General features: G+C 42.9%; 1 protein-coding gene across 10 annotated transcripts in view; it reads left to right on the forward strand.

Annotated features, from left to right (window-relative positions):
* The window catches only part of clcn2c (chloride channel 2c), a 360,814-nt gene extending 343,663 nt beyond the window's left edge, over positions 1-17,151 (forward strand). For all 10 annotated transcript variants that reach the window (XM_070543366.1, XM_070543362.1, XM_070543363.1 and 7 more), the window contains 2 exons: positions 13,457-13,543; positions 14,124-17,151. In XM_070543366.1, coding sequence (XP_070399467.1) covers positions 13,457-13,543; positions 14,124-14,318 — 282 coding nt within the window. In that variant the 3' untranslated portion in view covers positions 14,319-17,151. The remainder of the gene's footprint in view (positions 1-13,456; positions 13,544-14,123) is intronic.
* The last annotated feature ends 3,254 nt before the right edge of the window (positions 17,152-20,405 follow it).

A 20,405-nucleotide genomic window follows, 5' to 3' on the forward strand; every position in this document is an offset into this window, starting at 1 on the left:
TGTCATGGTCAGACCTAGTAACGATCAGCCAGATCCAACAACAGCCACACAGAGAACGTTTTAAATGTTTATTTAAGGACTTGATATAACGATCGAGACCCGCTGGAGTCAGTTCCGGACGGCGTGGCCTGGGAGACCGAAAACAGTCAGCGGGGGAGATGATTCAGATGCCTTAATATGAAGAGTAACTGACCTCCTGAAAACAGCAGCGGTGTTCAGTGGTGAGGGCTACCGATTAAGGTGATTACTCCGGTTCAGGCTGGGACTAGGGCAATAGGCAGGTTCTGTGGTCAGACAAGCTGAGGTCGGGCAACAGGCAGGCCGACAGGTTCAAACGTTCAAAAGACTGCGACAGGGCAGCAGGTGATATTGCACTGAGCAGCAGGAGCCAGGTGCTTAAATAGGGAGCAGCACAGGTGGAATTAATCAGCTAGATTACTGCTGCTGCAGGGAGACAGGAAAACACAGACATCAGGGCATGATCATGACACACGTCTAAAAGTAGTTTATTGCACACTTGAGTTTTTTTTTCATTGCATGTGCGACATACATCTTCTCTCGTTCTGATGTGCCTCGGTCTGCTCTGCTGCCGTCTACAGATGAGCTGCGCACATTGACTGTTACATAAAGTTTGCACGACACGAAGAAAAGTTGCAGAACACAACAAATCGGTGACGAAATGCGTTGGCAACGCATTTCTTCATTGATTGTAATCAATTTTATAGATTTGTTGTTGCAGCCCTAGGTGTAGGAGACTATTTTCATGTTCAGCCTGTATGAAAAACTCAGAGTGACCAATTTTAATCAGAAATAAGATTTTAAAAGAGATTTACACTGAAATATGCCTTTAAAAGGTAAAACTAATAAATGAAGTAAGCTGTTTTTACAAAACAATGCCTTCAATTAGCTGCAACGCTGTGGCGGCATCAGGGAGCCTTGGGTCATTATAAGTGGTCAGAGTGTGGCGGTAATGTGGCGCAATCGTGTCCTTTTTACAAACAGTGACGTGATGGCGGCATAAAGTGGGTATGAGGGCGGTCTCTGCACCCCCGTGGACTTCCGTTTATCTTGGACATACCTTGCTGTTCACTGCGGTTGAAGCTGCGATCGTTTCGTTTCTTTGACAAGCCGCTCCTTAAGGTGTCCCTGTGCAGATTCTGGTGGTCTGACCTCCAGCTCCAATGGAGAGAAGCTCCTGGAGCTCTGCATCGCTTCAGTTTATCATCTCAGCTGCTTCTGTTGACAAAAGTGAAACTTCTTGTCCGTGTTTACTTTCATTTTCAATGTAGTTGCTCGGAGCTCGGAAGTAACTCCCAACGTGATCATGACACCTCCCTCTGTCGAGCCAAGGTGCAACCGTCGTTTATGAGACTGACAGTTGCAGCATTATTACTACCAAGGAAGGCAGCATGAATGCTGCAAAAAAGGACACACTCTTGTGGTAATATTACATTGATTTGCACGGTGTGTCTTGTAAAACGGGCTATTGACTCATTCCATGCAAAGCTGGATATTTCAGCCTATATTGGTTATAACTGTGATGATGAAGGCTTACAGCTGATGAACCCCCCACATTCAGAATCTCAGACAATTAGAATATAGTGAAAAGGTTCAATATTCTAGACTCAAAATGTCACACTATATGAATCCAGAACATCTGCAAAGGGTTCCTGAGCCTTTAGCCAGTCTCGCAGTCTAAGAAGGATTAATTACATTAATGGACTTTTGCACCATATTCTCATTTTTTCCATTTTCAGGTGTACCAACAATAATAATCAGTTTATTTCTATGTCACTACGGCTTTTTTCATTAGCAATACTAATCAAATCAGAAGCTGCTTCCCAATATAGTAAACTATTGTCATATGATTTATGTGGAATAAACTGCACTCCAGCGACGCCACTTTGGATGTTCCTTATGACTGTTCTGCTGATCAGCTGATTTAGAAATTTTTCCCTGCAGCACCATCAATCAATGGATATTATTCAGCAGGAGCTGATACTCACAGTGCTGCTACAACTCCCTGAGGAACGGAGACGTCGTTGACTAACTATATCACAGCTCACTGCGGCTTAAAAATGCCTAAAAATCATTTCTTTCTCAGCGCATCTTTGTCTGCTTGATGCTGTGGGATCAATTTTCTACGTCCCAAAAGGAGAAAGTCTCACTATGATCTAGAGCAAAAGTGCAGCTGGCATCAGTGCGGAAATCCTTCTGATCCAGCACAAAAGTTACAGAAGTCTTTTCCTTGTCACGAGATTCACCGTATTTCACTTTTTACTGAGTGAAACTCATTTGATCCCCGTAGAGGAGTTAGTTTATAGAGCACACCTAATCAGGTCAAGTGAAAACAGAACAGATCTGGGTCAGAAACATAGTTCTAGCACAAAATAACCAAGTACATTTCAAGTGATGAATTAGTCCTCAGGTCCCAGTTGTCAAAAAGGAGTACCAGGAAATGTTTCCTAACTATCAGGGCTTCACACTCAGAAAAGGTGGCTCTGGCTGATGATCTAACCTCCAGTTCAGGAGGATTAGCCGTGGAACAGTGGATCCGATCTTCACCCTCGGTGTTGGAGATGCTCAGTGGTTCGTGGGAGTTCTGGTATTCAGGCCTTGTCTGCTTGGGAGATCTGGAGATGGTTCACACCTTTGGGGAATACTGTAAGTGGGTGGTGTGGTTGCATCAAGCACCTGAGGGACATCTAAGGGCTGTCTGCTCTCTGGACAGTCAGCTCTAAGCTCCTCACCCCTGATCTTTCATCCAGTTTGTGATGCACAGGTTCCTAATATGCAGTCACTGAGATGATGTATCTGGTTCTCCTCTGGGCTGCTGGTCCTGTTGGTGTCATAAAGCAATGATTCCCAACCAGGGGTTCGCATACCCCTAGTGGTCAGTGACAGCCTTACAGGGGGTGCGCGGAAAAAATTATATTTCATTACCCAGATAATGACAACACTCGACCTGGTAACGAAAAAACATTGTGCTGGGGTGTGATATTCTTAATGAATACTCAAATATAGTAATACACAGTAGTATATGGTTAATATCATATTGTCAATTATCTATTCAGGCCAACCGTCACTGTGCATGAATTTTGTCGAGCTGCGTCAGCTTTGGACTAGAGGCTGCTGTAGCGTGGCTTAAGGAGTACTTGTAGAGAAGACAGGGTGAGGTTGGTTGTGCTGATGTTGAACAGAGATACCTCCTCAGTGAATAACTCGTATCTGCTTTAATAACTCGTTGACACTAATTCCCTTAAATGCTGTTTTTTTAACACACAATAAACACACAACTTCTGGACATCTCCAGTGATTTAGTTTGAACAAATGACCATTTGCAACTGTGAGGCCGATGCGGGTCTGACCTCTAATAACCCCGAGCGACGTTCAGCCAGAGTTAGAGGAAAAGGAATAAACCTCCAACCTCGTTAAATGTTGTCAACTAGAAATGCAGCACAGCATCATTTTACCTGCAGCTGTTTACTACTGAAGCCCAACCTGACTTCTATGATTAAATGAATTCAAAGGCCAGCTGTAGCTACGTAGCTCATCACTACCAGCGTGTGAATGTGTGTGTGAATGGGTGAATGACTGATTGTGTTGTAAAGCGCCTTGAGTGGTTCTAGGACTCTAGAAGGCGCTATATCAAATACAGACCTTTTACTTCAGTTCAGACTATTTTTAAGTTTGTGTTTTCATCACATTTAGCTTGAATTTTATTAAAATATCTTCATCTTTATTCACTTCATGAGGATTTTTGTGTTGCTTTGTTCGAAGTATCAATCATAACACAAAATAAAAACTACTTGAAAGGCTTTGTATTTTTTATTCGTTCAATTCAATTCAATTCAAGTTTATTTATATAGCGCCAAATCACGACAAGAGTCGTCTCAAGGCACTTCACATAATAAACATTCCATTTCAGGTCAGTTCATTAAGCCAATCAGAAATAATGTTTCCTATATAAGGAACCCAGCAAATTGCATCAAGTCACTGACTAGTGTCAGTGACTTTACAGCAATCCTCATACTAAGCAAGCATGCAGCGACAGTGGAGAGGAAAACTCCCTTTTAACAGGAAGAAACCTCCAGAGAATCCTGGCTCAGTATGAGCAGTCATCCTCCACGACTCACTGGGGATCGAGAAGACAGAGCAGGCAGACACACACACACACACACACACACACACACACACACACACACACACACACACACACACACACACACACACACACACACACACACACACACACGCACACACAATAATGTGTCTACAGTTCTATTGTGATGTCTTAGTAAATATTCTATTTGGTGAGATAAACTTTATTGTATTTATCCTAGTGAATCTCTAATTAAATGGGTAAACTAGCAGTAACACGTCCAATGTCAAGGAAAGCAAAAAGTTTTTATCAGGAGAGGGAGAATGTTTAAGTAGTTAGCAGCAGTGTGTTACACGATGGCCCCCTCCATGAGGCCACCACAGCTCAGCAGAACGTCGTTGTAGCTTCTTCTGGAGAGAAAAGTGTCTGCCTCATGGACTAAGGCTGGGAGCTGGTTCCACAGGAGAGGAGCATGATAACTAAAAGATCTGCCTCCCATCCTAATTTTAGATATTCTGGGAACCACCAGTAGACCTGCAGTCTGAGAGCAAAGTGCTCGGTTAGGAACATATGGAACAATCAGATCACTGATGTATGATGGAGCTTGATTACTAAGAGCTTTATATGTGAGAAGGAGGATCTTAAAATCTATTCTGAATTTAACAGGTAGCCAGTGTAGGGAAGCCAAGACAGGAGATATATGATCTCTCTTTTTAATTCTCATCAGAACTCTAGCTGCAGCATTTTGGACAAGCTGAAGACGTTTAACTACATTCTGTGGACTTCCTGAGAGTAATGAATTACAGTAATCCAGTCTTGATGTAATAAATGCATGAACTAGTTTTTCAGCATCACACCTGGAAAGGATGCTTCTAATCTTAGCAATATTCCGAAGGTGGAAAAAGGAAATCCTACAAACCTGTTTAACCTGGGATTTGAATGCCATGTCCTGATCAAAGATAACACCAAGGTTCCTTACTTTCTTCTCGGAGATTAATGTAATGCCATTCAGGTCAGGTGACTGGCTAAGCAATTTCCTTTTCTGGATTTCTGGTCCAAAGATGAGAACTTCCGTCTTGTCTTGATTTAAAAGCAAAAAGTTTAGAGTCATCCAATTTTTTATGTCCTCAAGACAAGCCTGTAATCTACCCAACCGATTAGGTTCATCAGGGTTAATGGATAAATATAGCTGAGTATCGTCAGCATAACAGTGGAAGTTTATCCCATGCTGTCTAATGATTTTACCAATTGGGAGCATATATATAGTAAAAAGAATTGGTCCAAGCTCTGAACCCTGTGGTACTCCACAAGTATCCCTGGAGTATGAAGACGATTTGTCACGTACATTTACAAAATGAAATCTGTCAGACAGGTAGAAATTAAATTAGCCTAACGCTGTTCCTTTGATCCCTACAACATGTTCAAGTCTTTCTAAAAGAACATTGTGATCAACTGTGTCAAAGGCAGCACTGAGATCTAACAAGACTAGAACAGACACAAGATTCTTATCTGAAGACTTGAGAATATCATTTGTAACTCTCACTAATGCAGTTTCAGTGCTGTGATACTCTCTAAAACCAGACTGAAATTCCTCAAACAGAGCATTAGTGTTTAAATGCTGACATACTTGGATGCCACTATTTTCTCCAGGACTTTGAATAAAAATGGAAGGTTAGATATTGGTCTATAATTCATTGGGTCATCTGGATCCAGAGAAGGCTTCTTAAGTGAAGGTTTGATTACAGTAACCTTAAAATCCTGTGGTACATATCCATTCACTAAGGATAGATTGATTATATCTAGAATGGGAGCAGTGACCAAAGGAAATGCTTCTTTGAATAATTTGGTTGGGATTGGATCCAAAATGCAAGTTGAAGGTTTAGATGAAGCTAATATTTTTGATAACTCTGAAAGCTCAACAGGATCAAAACGGTTCAAGCACAGATGAGGTTCTACAGTCACCTCTGAAGCTGCCTCACTTACTGAGGAAGAAGAAATCGCATTAGGGAGAATGTTAAAGATTTTGTTTCTAATAGAATTAATTTTACTTGTAAAAAATCCCATGAAGTCATTGCTGCTGAGGGCTAAGGGAATAGATGGCTCAGAGCTATGACTCTGTGTAAGTTTAGCAACTGTACTGAAAAGAAATTTAGGATTATGCTTATTCTCCTCAATTAATGCTGAGAAATAAGTTCTAACTTTCTGAACGTCAAACATCCGTATCCGTAAGTAAATGGTTTTCTATACATTTTAGTAAGTAGTAAGTAAGTAAATTTTATTTATATAGCACTTATCACAGACATAAAATCACAAAGTGCTTCACGTAGATCAAAACAAAATAAAACAAAGTAAATAAGTTAACATCATAAAATCAAAATGCTCTCAAAACAGAATTAGATTAACATAAGAAATAATAAAAGTCATAAAATTATAAAATTTCATAAACAGATGAAAGATTAAAAATTTGATTTAAAAAATAAGAAAATAAAAGATTTAGGTAAAAACAGCTTTAAATAAAAGGGTTTTTAGCTGTTTTTTAAAAGTGTCCAGACTGGCAATGCTGCATAAGGATAAAGGAAGATCATTCCAGAGTCGGGGTGCAACAGTCTGGAAGGAGCAATCACCTCGACTTTTATATCTGGTCTTTGGAACTTCTAGAATTTTCTGGTGGGTGGACCTGAGGTTTCGGGTTGGAGCATAAGACTTTAACAGTTCAGTAATGTAGGGAGGAGGTTGACCATGTAGAGCGTTGAAAGTTATAATCAGGATTCTAAAGTTAAAGGGTAACCAGTGCAGAGACAACAGAATAGGAGTGATGCAAGCTCTTCTGTTTGTTCCAGTTAGGAGCCTCGCTGCAGAGTTCTGGACCAACTGAAGGCGGTCAAGGGCTTTTTTGTTAAAGCATGTGAAGAATGTGTTACAGTAAACTAGACGGGAGGAGATAAAGGCATGGAGAACCATTTCAAGTTCATGTTTTGACACCAACCATTGCAGTTTGGAGATATTTCTTAAATGATAAAAACTGTTTCGGACCAACGTTTTTGAGTGACCTTCAAGAGACATTGATTGGTCAAAAATAACACCCAAATTCCTTAAGTTCATCTTGACGGAAGAGGATAAATGACCAAGTTTTAGACTAATCAGGGGAACCATGCTCTCAGGGGCAATGATCAGACATTCAGTCTTTTCAGAGTTTAACTGAAGGAAGTTATCTTCTAGCCAGCTGGTGATAGCTGACAGACACTCTAGTAATTCAGACAGTTTACAGAACTCAGAATCCTTAAAGGAGCAGTACAGCTGAATATCATCTGCATATAGGTGGTAAGAAACATTATGAAAAGAATCAAGTAGCTGTCCAAGAGGGTGTATGTACAGCAGAAACAACAGTGGACCCAAAACAGAGCCTTGGGGTACCCCACAGAACAGATCAGTAGAATCTGACATGATTTGGTCTATAAAGACTCTATAACTTCTGTTAGAAAGGTACGATCTAAACCAGTTTAGAGCAATTCCAGAGATCCCCACCGAGTCACCAAGTCTGTTAATTAAGGTGTTGTAATCAACAGAGTCAAAAGCTGCAGAAAGATCCAACAATACTAACACTGTGAATTCCCCATTGTCTGCAGCCATCATGATGTCGCTGTAAACTTTAAGCAAAGCTGTTTCTGTTGAGCGCTTTTTCCGAAAACCAGACTGGAATTCATCAAAATTGTTGTGTAGTTCCAGAAAAGTAATCAGTTGATCTGCCACAACCTTTTCCAATATTTTAGAGATAAAGGGTCATTTAGAAATGGGCCTGTAATATTTAGGCTGAGATGTGTCCAAACTTGGTTTTGTAAGGATAGGTTCAATAACAGATGGTACAGAGCCAGATTGTAGGGATACATTAATAAAATCTACAATGCATGGGCCAATTAGGTCAAACATCCTGATTAACAAGGTAGTAGAAATTAAATCAGCAGGGCATGAGGTTGGTTTCATGTGTATCTGAATGAGGCAAATGTCCTGGAAATCTACAGGAGTAAAGCAGGAGTAAAGACAGACCATGATTGAGAGGGAGGGGTTGGATGGGGGGGGGGGGGGTAGGAAGTAGATGTGGGTGAAAAACTTGCCCTGATGTGATTTTGTTCTCAAAGAATGCTAGAAAGCTGCTACAGTCAGACCTTGAGTAAACTGGCATAAGAGGGGCATGAGGTGAAACAATCTGGTTTATGGTGTCAAACAGGACTTTAGACTTATTTTTGTTTACAGCAATCAGCTGAGCAAAGTTAAGTGGCCCTGGAAGTTTTCACCGTCTCGTTCAGAGATGTTATCAGTTCTTTAAAGTGCAGCCTGTGGCTTTCTAATCCAGTTGACTTCCAACGTCTCGGCTCTGCGGCATGTCCTTCTGAGACTGTAAATGTTTCGATTAATCCAGGGACTTTTTCTCTTGCTAGAAAAAGTAACCTGCTTAACAGGAGCTACTTTATCTAAGATACTGCAGCATTGTTTATCCAATGAATGGATGAACAAGCTTGGATCATCACCTTGAACTGAGCTGCTGTCAAATAATCTAGAAAATCCATCCACTGCTGACTGATTAATGATACGGCTTTGATTTTAGGTTGTGAGAGACAGATGCAACATTAGATAGGACATTAAAGAAAATGCAGCTGTGGTCACTAGCATGAACCTCTTCAACATCTAAATGATTGATTTTTAGTCCCAAAGAAAAAACAAGATCTAGTGTGGCCCATTTAGTGTGTGGAGCCTCAAACGTGCTGCTCTTAGTTAAAAGACTCCACAATAGACATGAACTCCACTGCTGTGCTACAATTAGGATTGTTAAAATCACCAAGGATTAAAACTTTTTCTTGTTTGATCATTGTTGATAGAAAATCTGCTAATTCAGAGAGAAAAGGGCCAGCTGGACCAGGAGGTCAGTAGATTAAAATACAGTGAAATACTGTACATGTTGTAACCCTGCTTTGATGACCTGACATTCAAAAGTTGTAAAAGGGCCATTTTTCACCAGATTACAGACATGTTTGTCCTTAAAGACCACAGCAAGACCTCCACCACGACGTTTCGGGCGTGGTGTGGTAAACACAGAGCAGTTTGGTGGACATATTTCATTGAAATGTACAAAATAGCCATTTTGCTGCCACGTCCCTGTAAGAAATAAATAGTCCAACTTTTCTCTGATAAACAGCTCATTTAAAATAAAGGATTTGTTTGAGATGGAGCAGGCATTTAACAGGGTACACTGAACCGAATCCTGGAGAACATTTGTCTTCTTAACCTGTTGGAGAGGGATGGCTCGTAAACATCTGGTGTTCTGGGTTCTCCAGCCATGAATACAGTTTATGTCTTTGCTGGTTGATAAATGAACTGGAACAGGGAAACTTTTGGGTTTGTCAGCAGAAGACAACATTTTGGGAATTGTGACCTTTGGAAGACACGCAGAAGACTGTTGCATCATGGGAGGACTGGAGTGATGTTATTTGAAGCGGAGGTTTGAGCAAAGGCCGAAGAAGGTGATGATCTCTGGGATGTAAACCGTCATGTCTGTGGAAGGGAATCCACCATAGATATATATCTATGGGACTGCACAGCATACCGGATGTTAGCGATTAGCATGCTTGAGCCATGTCGGTTAGGGTGATTACCATCTCACCTGAAAAAGGAGAAACGGTTCCAAAACAGGTTAAAATTATCGATGAAACCAAAACTGTGGGACCTGCAAGCAGTCTGAAGCCAGGAGTGGAGAGAGAGCAGACGGCTAAAACGTCCATATCCATGAGAAACTGTGGGGATCGGGCCAAAGATGAAAACAGACATTCCACTGCTCTTCAGAACGTCAAAGAGATGGTTAAAATGCTGTTGAATGATGACAGACTCCCGGCGTGTAACATCGTTCGATCCCACATGAATGATCACTCTTTTAACTGAAGCTGGGATGGAGTACAGCAGACCAGGAAATTAATCCAGGAGAGCAGGTATGGTGGCTGATGGAAAACATCTCGTCATGACGTTAAAAAAAGCGGACGTTCCCGATTATTGAATCACCTACCAGCAAAGTGGTAGATGAAACAGTGGACGGGGTGTAGACGGCTCCTGATTTGTGTTCCCGTGCAGTAGTGGAGAATTCTGGGGTTGGGTTCCTGTGGTGTTGTGGAACTGGAGGGTTTGAGGTGGAGGGTTTGGCGTGGAGGAGCTCACCTGAGCCAGGGCAGGAGGTCCAGGTGTGTTGATGCACAGCATCCTTTAGTATTTTGCGTCGGGCATCAGAGATTGAGGTCTGGGGGGAAGAGACTGCTGAGGTTGCTTCTTCCGGACTACAGGCTCCTGCTGGGTGGGATCAGATGGTTGGGAGGGAAGAGGAGGGCTAAGAGGAATCAGCTGGTTGTTCCTCAGCAAGTGGAGAGAAGTGGTTTGAAAGACTGAGGTCAGGTGGGGAGTTGGGATCAACCACAGGGGCTCTCCTACGGCCACGTACCACAACCTCTGACCAAGATGAAAATTGGTCAGGAGAAGAGCTGGAAGTTGGATCTCGTGGTGCAGAGGGATCCCAAGTAATGGTGTCTTGGAGTAGAGTAGAAGTATTTGGTTTGCTGCTATTCATATGTGAGACTATTCAAAAGCAGTAATTTTGGCATAAATAAACAGAAGAACAGAATACGTCTATATATTATATGTGATGTAGATTATAGAGCTCTGGACCCCACGTGACTCTCAGTTAGTAGACGCCATATTGGCAGGTAAAAGAAGCTAAACAAACACGGATCGTTAACATGAACGTGAACGGGATCGGCTTGGATTTTACTTCGTCGGAGTTTACTTCACACTTTAAAACCGAAGAAATCGTTTTATATAGTCAGAAATTAAATAGACTAAACATCTCCGACCCTTACCGTGCCCCTGGGATACTTTTTAAAAACGCCAGAAGCTGTCGGAGCGGACTTCTTCCCGGACCTAGCCGGGGAACCCCTTGGGATTTACCCGGAGGAGCTGCCTCAGGCGGCTGGGGAGAGGGAAGTCTGGGACTCTCGACGCTACTGCCCCCGTAACCCGACTCCGGATACGCGGATGAAAATGGATGGACAAATAACAGATTTACATGTAAGTAGTTTAAATAGAGTGCTATGCTGTTTGAATGTATAAACTGAACGCCAAGAGAAATCACTAGTCTGATTTTTTTCTGTGAATAAAATAAATTTGTAAGTCAGGAGCGTCTCAGAATCTGTCTGAGATCTGTCTCGGTGAGACAGATAATAGCAATCCAAAGTGCTTTTTATGTGTGATCTGACAATTGATCAACCATTGCTTAAAAATTAAATACAGCTTAGCCGGTTAATTGCTGTGATCATAAAACACGTAAACGGCAGCACGCAGAAATCACGAGGCAACGTTTTACGTGATGTTTACTTGTTGCTATGAGTAATAAGACAGAAAAAGCCACGCCAAAATAAGTTTAGGAAGCCCACTAAGAATCGTAATAAAAGCATTTAAAATAAATACCACACACAGTTGAGGAAACGTTGGTTTAAGTACCTGATATGAAGTGGTCGCTGCATTAATGAAAACCTTTACTCTCGGGATCCCACAGTTTCATTTTAGCCCGGTCACTAGTGCGTTTTATTACAATGATCCAACGTTTGCGGCGCTCCGGATCTTGGGGAATCCTGTAGATGGCTCATTCCTTATGTCGTCCTTGTCTGTTCTGCATCCTGGGGCACAACAGGAATCTACCATATTTCCCGTTTGATTGAGTTTTCTGACAATAACAAATAGTCCAGCTGCCAGCTTCTACCTGCCAACATGGCGCTGTTTCGATTTGAACTGTTGCATGCCGGGAGAAGTGACGTCAACTCCCAGAGCTCTATAGGCCACATGGCCCATTTCTAGATGAATAATAAACCAGCTTTTATCAAGCACCCCCCTGTCCTGCATGTTTTCCATGTCTCTGCTTCAGCCTGCCTGATTTACATATCTGCATTTTCTCAGGAGGACATCAAGTGCTGCAGAAACCCGTTAATCACTCATTCATTTAGAGCAAGTGTGTGGCAGCAGGAAAAACACCTAAAACCTGTAGGACCGGGGCGAGCTGAGGACCGGGTTTTAGAAACGCTATGAAGACAAAACAAAGCAGGGCTGCAGCTGCAACTGAGAGAATGGTCCAGGTTCACATGGATCAGAAATCAAGAGCCCAACCAGAGCGTTTACACCAGCTGTGGTGCAGATCCGGAAGCAGAGCTCCAGAAAGTTTCCACATGGAGTCTATTCTTTTGGGCCCTGCATGAGGCTTGTTAAAGTTAGACTTCACCGGAGCCCGACAAGAAGTGAGATGTGGTTCGGCATTAAGGAGATGATTTTTGTTCAATCATCAGTTGTACGTTTTACTTTACGGGACTAAGAGAAAATGGCTCAGGAGGTCCACAAGTCACAAAGGGTTGGGAACCACTGTCATTAAGCTCCTGCAGACTGCTCGAGGTGGTTCACAACTGAATGTGTGAGAGTGAGTTTCTCCAAATCAGAGGCCCTGGCTCTTGACTGGAAAAATATGGAATTCTCCCTCCAGCTTTGGAGTGAGTCTTTGTCTCAATTGCGGGAACTCGAGTATCTTAAGGTTTAGTTCATCTGCAGCTGAGAACATTGCTCAGGTTGATCTGAGCTGAAAGACAAAGTTCATCTTCATTTCCACCCTTGGGTATGGTCCTGAAGTTTGGATCTCAACCACAAGCTCAGGATCCTGGAGACAATCTGATGAGATTATCTGACTGGGCTCAGATTAGAGATTAGATCATCATTCGGGGGAGCTCAGATTATAGCTGCTGCTCTAGATGCTGCTCTGAGGTTTTGGGATCAGGATTAGGACGCCTCCAGGTTGCCTCCTCTCAGGTTTCCCTTCTGGACCTGTCGCCTCTGACACCAACATCATTCAACTAACAATAAATGATTTAACAACATCTCTTATTCCAGATATTTGTCTCATCCTCCGCATCACGTCTGAACCTTCTGGTTTTTACTGAGATCCTTGAGATTTTCTCCAGTAGAAATGTTTCGCTGAAACATCTCTTCAGGCTGTAAGACTGAGATCATAAAAGCTTTCTTCTAACTGGTATAGCTGCACAACTTCAGTATTAAATGTTTAGCTGCTCACTCTGTGTTTTACTTTCTAATCAAGAAGATTCTGGAAAACATGACACATGGTTCTCCAAAGTATCCAATTTAGCTAATTAGCTGAATGAATACACTGAGAATGAAGTGTTGTCTAATGAAAGTCAGTGGTGCGTGTCCCCAAATGAGCTCGGTTTCCTACCAGAGCCGACTCTGAGTCTGCTCTAAATAATCCCAACTTCCACCTTCCTGCAGACTCACACCATCTTCTCCCTGCTGGGCCTTGACCACGCCTACGTCACCAGCATCGGACGCCTCATTGGAGTGGTTTCCCTCAAGGAGGTGAGAAGAAACTTTATGTACATGCTGTGTCTTTAACCCTTTAAGTGTCTGATGTCAGAATCAGCTGATAAGAAAAGCGATTCCTCTGCTCTTTGCCCACATCCGTCTCTCTCCTGCCTCACAAACTGGAAACCACTCACTGTCTGTGAATCAGCCAGAAAACGGAGCGATGATTGCTGCTGGGGGCAGAGCCGCATTAGGCTGCAGCTCCTGACATTCCAGTTTGTGTGCTGTTGTTGTTGTTGTTGTTGTTTGCTTTGACTTGCTGACTAAAGAAGCAGCATGCCGTCACACGGAGGTGCTGCTGTGTCCCCGCCTCTCTGATCCAGATGGTTTTACTTGTTTTTCATTTTAGTTCAGTTTATTTGAGCAGAAAAGTTACACTGATGCTGTTATTTATGGGTTATTAAAGCTACAGTCATGGTCAGATGTTTGGGACAGACGATAGCCACGGATAACTGGTTTACATAAATCTGTGAAACAGCACCACATCTCACAACAGAGGTGTAAAGATCCTTAGAATAAGTTCTTTTGGGGTGTGTTAGTACATTCTCCAACAGTTTCCTCATTCCTTTTCCAGCTCCGTAAAGCCATCGAGGGCTCGGTGACGGTGAAAGGTGTGAAGGTGCGTCCGCCTCTGGCCAGTTTCAGGGACAGCGGCACCAGCAGCAGCGAAACCGAAGCCACTGAGCTCCACAAGCTGTGGGACCGCCACAAGGGTTTGTCGCTGCCTCGTGAACACAACCCATCGGAGTCCGACGAGAAGTCCCAGTGAGAGGAAGCTGGGGATGAAGAGCGGGTGGGGGGAGCGGGGGAGGGGAAACGGAGGAGGTATTGGGTGCACGGAGGCGTTTTAAGTCCGAAATCCACAAACATGCAAAACTCCTCAGGGCAAAAGTATCCATATTTATTTGTGGAAAGAGTTCTTCTGCCACACCAGCCTTCTCACCTCTCGTCCTCTGCTCCGCTACCTCCTCCCAACAACTCCTCCTTCGCCTCCACCCAGCCTGTGCATCCTCCAGGAGCCGTGCACTAACACAACCAGATGCCCCAGAGGATGCGAGGCACTGCTCTCCATTCACCTTTGGGGTCCCAGAGAGGAAAGTGTCGGTCTGGTCCAAAACTGAACTGTTAAAAAGGGATGTTTGTCTCTCCTGCTTAGATTTGGAATCAAGCTTTGTGTGTTTGATCAAGTCTTCCACTTCAGCGATGAAGTTCTGTCATGATGACAAGATAGAATATTGTAGTCTGTGTGTGTGTGTGCGTGCGTGCGTGCGCGCGTGTGTGTGTGTGTGTGTGTGCGTGCGTGAGAAACGTGAGTAGATGAAGACGAGGCTAGCAGTTAAATTCATTCTTTGGGACTTTTTTACTTTCTTTCACATTCAGCTCTTTTACTTTAGTGATTTTCTTCTAGTTCTGACAAATCAGAAGGTCTGAGCTCAACTGGAAACCAGTTCATCCCACTAACGAGTGTGAAACTGGGAAGGAGGCAGGTGTGTTCCGTAGTATTTTCTTCTCTGCATGCTTGTCACCTCAGTGAGATTTCAGCCTGCAGCAGCGTTGGAGACACCGGTCGCCCTTTGATCTGACGACGCTCCTTTTGTTCTGTAGCTACAGCCTCTGGCCACATGCAGCAGATGTGTAGAAACGCACACAGACACGTCAACGTGACGGGATCTTTTCAAATCTAAATATAGACTTTGGTCTGAGGAAGGGTGAAGATGAACGTGGATGCCTAACCAGATGCTAGTAAATCGTAACGGAACCTTCTCTCTGGACTGTTGGTGGCACAAACGTAAGAAGATAAAATGCTGAGTCACACTGAATTGATAGGTGAGACGAGGCATACTGGACATGATTAAAACACGTTCAAATCATCTCTGTTTCTAATTTAATCCACATCTTGGTCATCAGCTCCCAAAGTTGTTTCATATTTTTGCACTTTATGGTTTGTACAAGTAGACGGGTTAGAGGGAGACGCCAGGCTCGCACAACGACCTTTTCAGGCTTTCTTAAAAACGTTTAAACTCCATCAACACGACAGCTCAGCCGTCTGAACACCTTCACAATCGTGTTTTAGAAACTCGGTCGTGAACGACTTACCGTCTGTCACCAACAGTCCCAGCCCAGTTAGGTACTGGTTCGAAGAGTTCACCAGTTGTGTGTGACTAACCCAGTTAACCAGTACATTCAACCATTCAAATCAATTAAGTTTTTTTTTCTCAGATATTCATCTAAAAATGTTTATTATGAAGAAAAAAATGCAAAATATTTATTAAGGTGAAAAATGGACAGAAAAATCTAATAGATGTGATAGGTCTGGGTGTTTGATTACTGATACGACTCATAACATCATAAGTAATACATTTTATAAGTCATGTCTTGCGTAAAGCTCCAGGCTCGTCAGCATTTTCTGCTTATTGACAGAAAAACATTGATTGTTTTTTTTTAAACTTGCCTCAGACGTGGGAGAAGCCAGAACCCAGCACTAGCCTGGTTTCTCTGTGGCTTTGCATGACAGTTGCATGTTTGTTTTTATCATGTGAATGTACCAAAAGCATCAAAGATGGGGGGTCACCATGTTGGGCCTGTACCTTCTGCAGCTTCTTCCGCTTTCTATCTAAAGTGAGCTTTATTTGTTTCCTGATCTGAGCTCAGAAATGTACAGATTAATATATTTAATGTTATTCGTGTAATATAAAATCATGTTTTAATGTCTTAACTGATCTGTGCCTGTTGACTGTTCTCTTCTTTAAAGAGATGTTGGACTTGTTCGTGTGTGTCTGTGATGATTTAAAAGCTGATTTTCTTTCTGTTGGTCATGTTTTATTATTTAACACTTGAACGACGTTTGTTCCTTTACGCTCACGCTGATGGTGTCTGTCTGAAGAACGGTGGCTCTGAGACGAAACATGGACTTGTTCAAGTGCCTCCTCCTGTCTAACCGGTGGAAATAAGCAATCATCACCGCGTTTCTGGAGCTGGTTTTCTCCTCATACGCATGCAGGCACTTCTCTCACACACACTAATATGTAAGTGGCTTGATGATGTTTCACAGCAATATGCGACCATCACCATGGAAACCCTGGTGTCTGCTTACCCCGGGGGCTGACTGTGATCCACTGATTTGGTTCTGTTCATTTGTTAGTGCGCTGTATTGATTCTGGTTGCCATGCCAGATGCTCTCGCCTGCAGCAGACTCTACTTCTCATTTTCTTCCAGACAGACACAGAGCAAGGTAGCTGCGTCTTCACCCGTCTGTCAACATCAGAACAGACACGCTCTTTGTTTTTCCTTGGTACTGATGATCTGCTTGTGGGTAATCAAGTTTGTGCAATAACTGATGTTCATCTCATTTTGTAACCCTGTTTTAATGGTTGACATGAAAGCAAAATAACCTTATTTTTGTAAAGAAACCTGAAAAGAGTAAAAAGATGTCGGTGTACGAAACACTCAGCTGGGAGCTGACCGTTTATCCACTCCTTGTGGACCCAACACTACTGCAACCTCTGAGGGTCAAACCACAATGTCCAGAACTGTTTTTCACATCGAAATTTCAAGCATTGTTTTTGTACATCATGATGAATAAATAAGATTTTAACGAACAAGTGTTTTGTTGGAGTGTGTTTCAGCCTCCAGCAGCTTCTCCTTCCTGTCAGCAACAGCTGACAAGCAGCTGGACTGATGTTTTTGTCCTTCATTTTTCTTCCCTGTGGAGAGGCTCACAGGTCTGCAACAGACTCAGATTTATCTCTGAACCATCAGGCAGTGGTGGCAATGCACTCATGAAGCACCTCATTTAGAGTTTTATGAAACGGGTTTAGCTGATGCTAACATGATGGTGTTTTTACAAAACGACCAAAGTTTAAAGACTTTTTTCAACACAATGTCAATAAAGAGTAAATTATAACAAATATTGACCGACATTTTTGTTGACAAATAACCCACCAAACAACCACCATTGCATGCACTTGCAGATAAGGTCTATATTGAATCCGTCAGTCTAGAACAATTCTAGACGTTTGCTGGACGTGCAAATCAGGTCCATTATTTGGACGTCTAACTATGACCCCACTTGGATGTCAGTATAACGTGAAACATGTGGACCTTGGGTTGGGTAACTGTTTTGAAGTTCATGGGGATGTCTAAAACGGGTGCGAAAATACCATCCATCCATTTTCTGAACCCGCTTGTCCATGCGGGGGGGGGGGGGGGGGGGGGGGGGGGGCGCTGCCTGGTGCCTATCTCCAGCGGTCAACGGGCAATCAGGCGGGGTACACCCTGGACAGAGTGCCAGTCCATCACAGGGCAACACAGAGACACACAGGACAATCACACACTCACACCTAAGGACAATTTAGACAGACTAATCAACCTAACAGTCATGTTTTTGGACTGTGGGAGGAAGCCGGAGTACCCGGAGAGAACCCACGCATGCACAGGGAGAACATGCAAACTCCAAGCAGAAAGATCCCAGGCTGGGAAGCGAACCTAGGACCTTGCTACAAGGCAACAGCTCTAACCGCTGCGCAGCTGGTTCGAAAATACCATTAAAAATATTTTTGCTCAACGTTCAAAGACACATTGTAGTGACATCATATCCAGGGGTCTCATTTTTCAATCATTGCGTAGAATCTTTACTAAAACCGTACATAAGCTCAGCAAAAAAAATTTACTCACGCCAAGCAGGTTTCTGATCTATCAAACATGGAGTACGCACAGCTGCACGCAATCTCTGCTTCATAAATCGGAGACTAACGACAATGTTTCTCAGCTGCATTTTAGTCACATCCCGCCCTCACCACGCCCACTTACTGCCATAAATGGTCAATGCAAAGTGCCTTGTAGATCTCATGCGTATACATAAGCCAGTAACGTTGGTGACCGCAGATCGAGGAAGCGCAATTTCACTGAAGAAGAAATTGAGGTACTTGTGGGTGAAGCGGAAAAATGAAAGGAAGTGCCTTTTGGAGGTTACAACAGTAGCAAAAAATATAAGAGAAAATCCACGGAGTGGCACAGCGTTGCTGACGCCGTCGATGCTGTGCACGGCATTGTGCCAGAGAAGTAGGGAGACACTGACCATGCAGTGGAGACTGGTAACGTTTAAGCCTTTATTAATGCAGATCAAACACAGGGCTCAGCTCAGCACAGAAGTTAAGGAGGGGAATCTAAATCTGCTGATCAGCCAGTCGTCATCATGTGCTGGAAATCTGTGTGATCTCCGAACACTCTCTTCATCCGGATCCTGCCATTAGCATAGTCATCCAGGACTGCCATCGCATCCACTGTGAAACATTATGTAGGAGTGTCTCTGCAGTATATATGTCTGCTCAGTAATCACTAATTGCTGCCGGCCTGTCAAAATTGATACACCAGTAAGGCCAATTATGTAACACCATACAGTAATTCTTTTAATACATTTCAGTCGGGGGGTGGGGCTGTGTGTGTGTGGGGTTTGTTTGTCATTCTGTATGCGCACCAAGCAGTACAAGTGATAATGCTGCAGGATTTCATAATTTCATAGGTTTCATCCACAACGACCTGATTTCTACCAGAATTAGCCCTATTCTGAACGTCCTACGGATGTCAGTACAGCACATGCAGGAGAAGTGATGAAAAAAAGTCATCTGGCATCACAGTCGTGCAAAAATGACCTGGCACAGACGTTGCTGCGAAGTGTCTTTGCACAGTGGGAAGAGACGACAACAAAAACTGACAGAAACGAAAATCCAATCAGAAAACGGAAAAGATGGGAGATCGGAAAAGGAAAGGATTTCATTTTGTAAATGTACATGACAAATTGTCTTCATACTCCAGGGTTACTTGTGGAGTACCACAGGGTTCAGTGCTTGGACCAATTGTTTTTACTATATATATGCTCCCAATTGGTAAAATCATTAGAAAGCATGGGATAAACTTCCACTGTTATGCTGACGATACTCAGTTATATTTATCCATTAACCCTGATGAACCTCATCGGTTGGGTAGATTACAGGCTTGTCTTGATGACATAAAAAATTGGATGACTCTAAACTTTTTGCTTTTAAATCAAGACAAGACGGAAGTTCTCATCTTTGGACCAGACATCCAGAAAAGGAAATTGCTTAGCCAATCATCTGACCTGAATGGCATTACATTAATCTCCGAGAACAAAATAAGGAACCTTGGTGTTATCTTTGACCAGAACATGCCTTTCAAATCCCAAGTTAAACAGGTTTGTAGGATTTTCTTTTTCCACCTTTGGAATATTGCTAAGATTAGAAGCATCCTTTCCAGGAGTGATGCTGAAAAACTAGTTCATGCATTTATTACATCAAGACTGGATTACTGTAATTCATTACTCTCAGGAAGTCCACAGAATGTAGTTAAAATCTTCAGCTTGTCCAAAATGCTGCAGCTAGAGTTCTGATGAGAATTAAAAAGAGAGATCATATCCCTCCTGTCAGCTTCCCTACATTGGCTACCTGTTAAATTCAGAATAGATTTTAAGATCCTTCTTCTCACATATAAAGCTCTTAGTAATCAAGCTCCATCATACATCAGTGATCTGATTGTTCCATACGTTCCTAACCGAGCACTTCGCTCTCAGACTGCAGGTTTACTGGTGGTTCCCAGAATATCTAAAATTAGGATGGGAGGCAGATCTTTTAGTTATCATGCTCCTCTCCTGTGGAACCAGCTCCCAGCCTTAGTCCGTGAGGCAGACACTTTGTCTACTTTTAAGACTAGGCTTAAAACATTTTTATTTGATAGGGCCTATGGTTAAAATCTGATGTTAGCCTAAATCTGGACAAGTGGGGGAGTAGAGGGAGGTGGAGTGTACAGTCAGTAAAGACGGCTCTCCCTTGCCCTGCCTCCA

Source organism: Nothobranchius furzeri, chromosome 13 (genome assembly GCF_043380555.1).
Source record: "Nothobranchius furzeri strain GRZ-AD chromosome 13, NfurGRZ-RIMD1, whole genome shotgun sequence".
Taxonomy (NCBI): domain Eukaryota; kingdom Metazoa; phylum Chordata; class Actinopteri; order Cyprinodontiformes; family Nothobranchiidae; genus Nothobranchius; species Nothobranchius furzeri.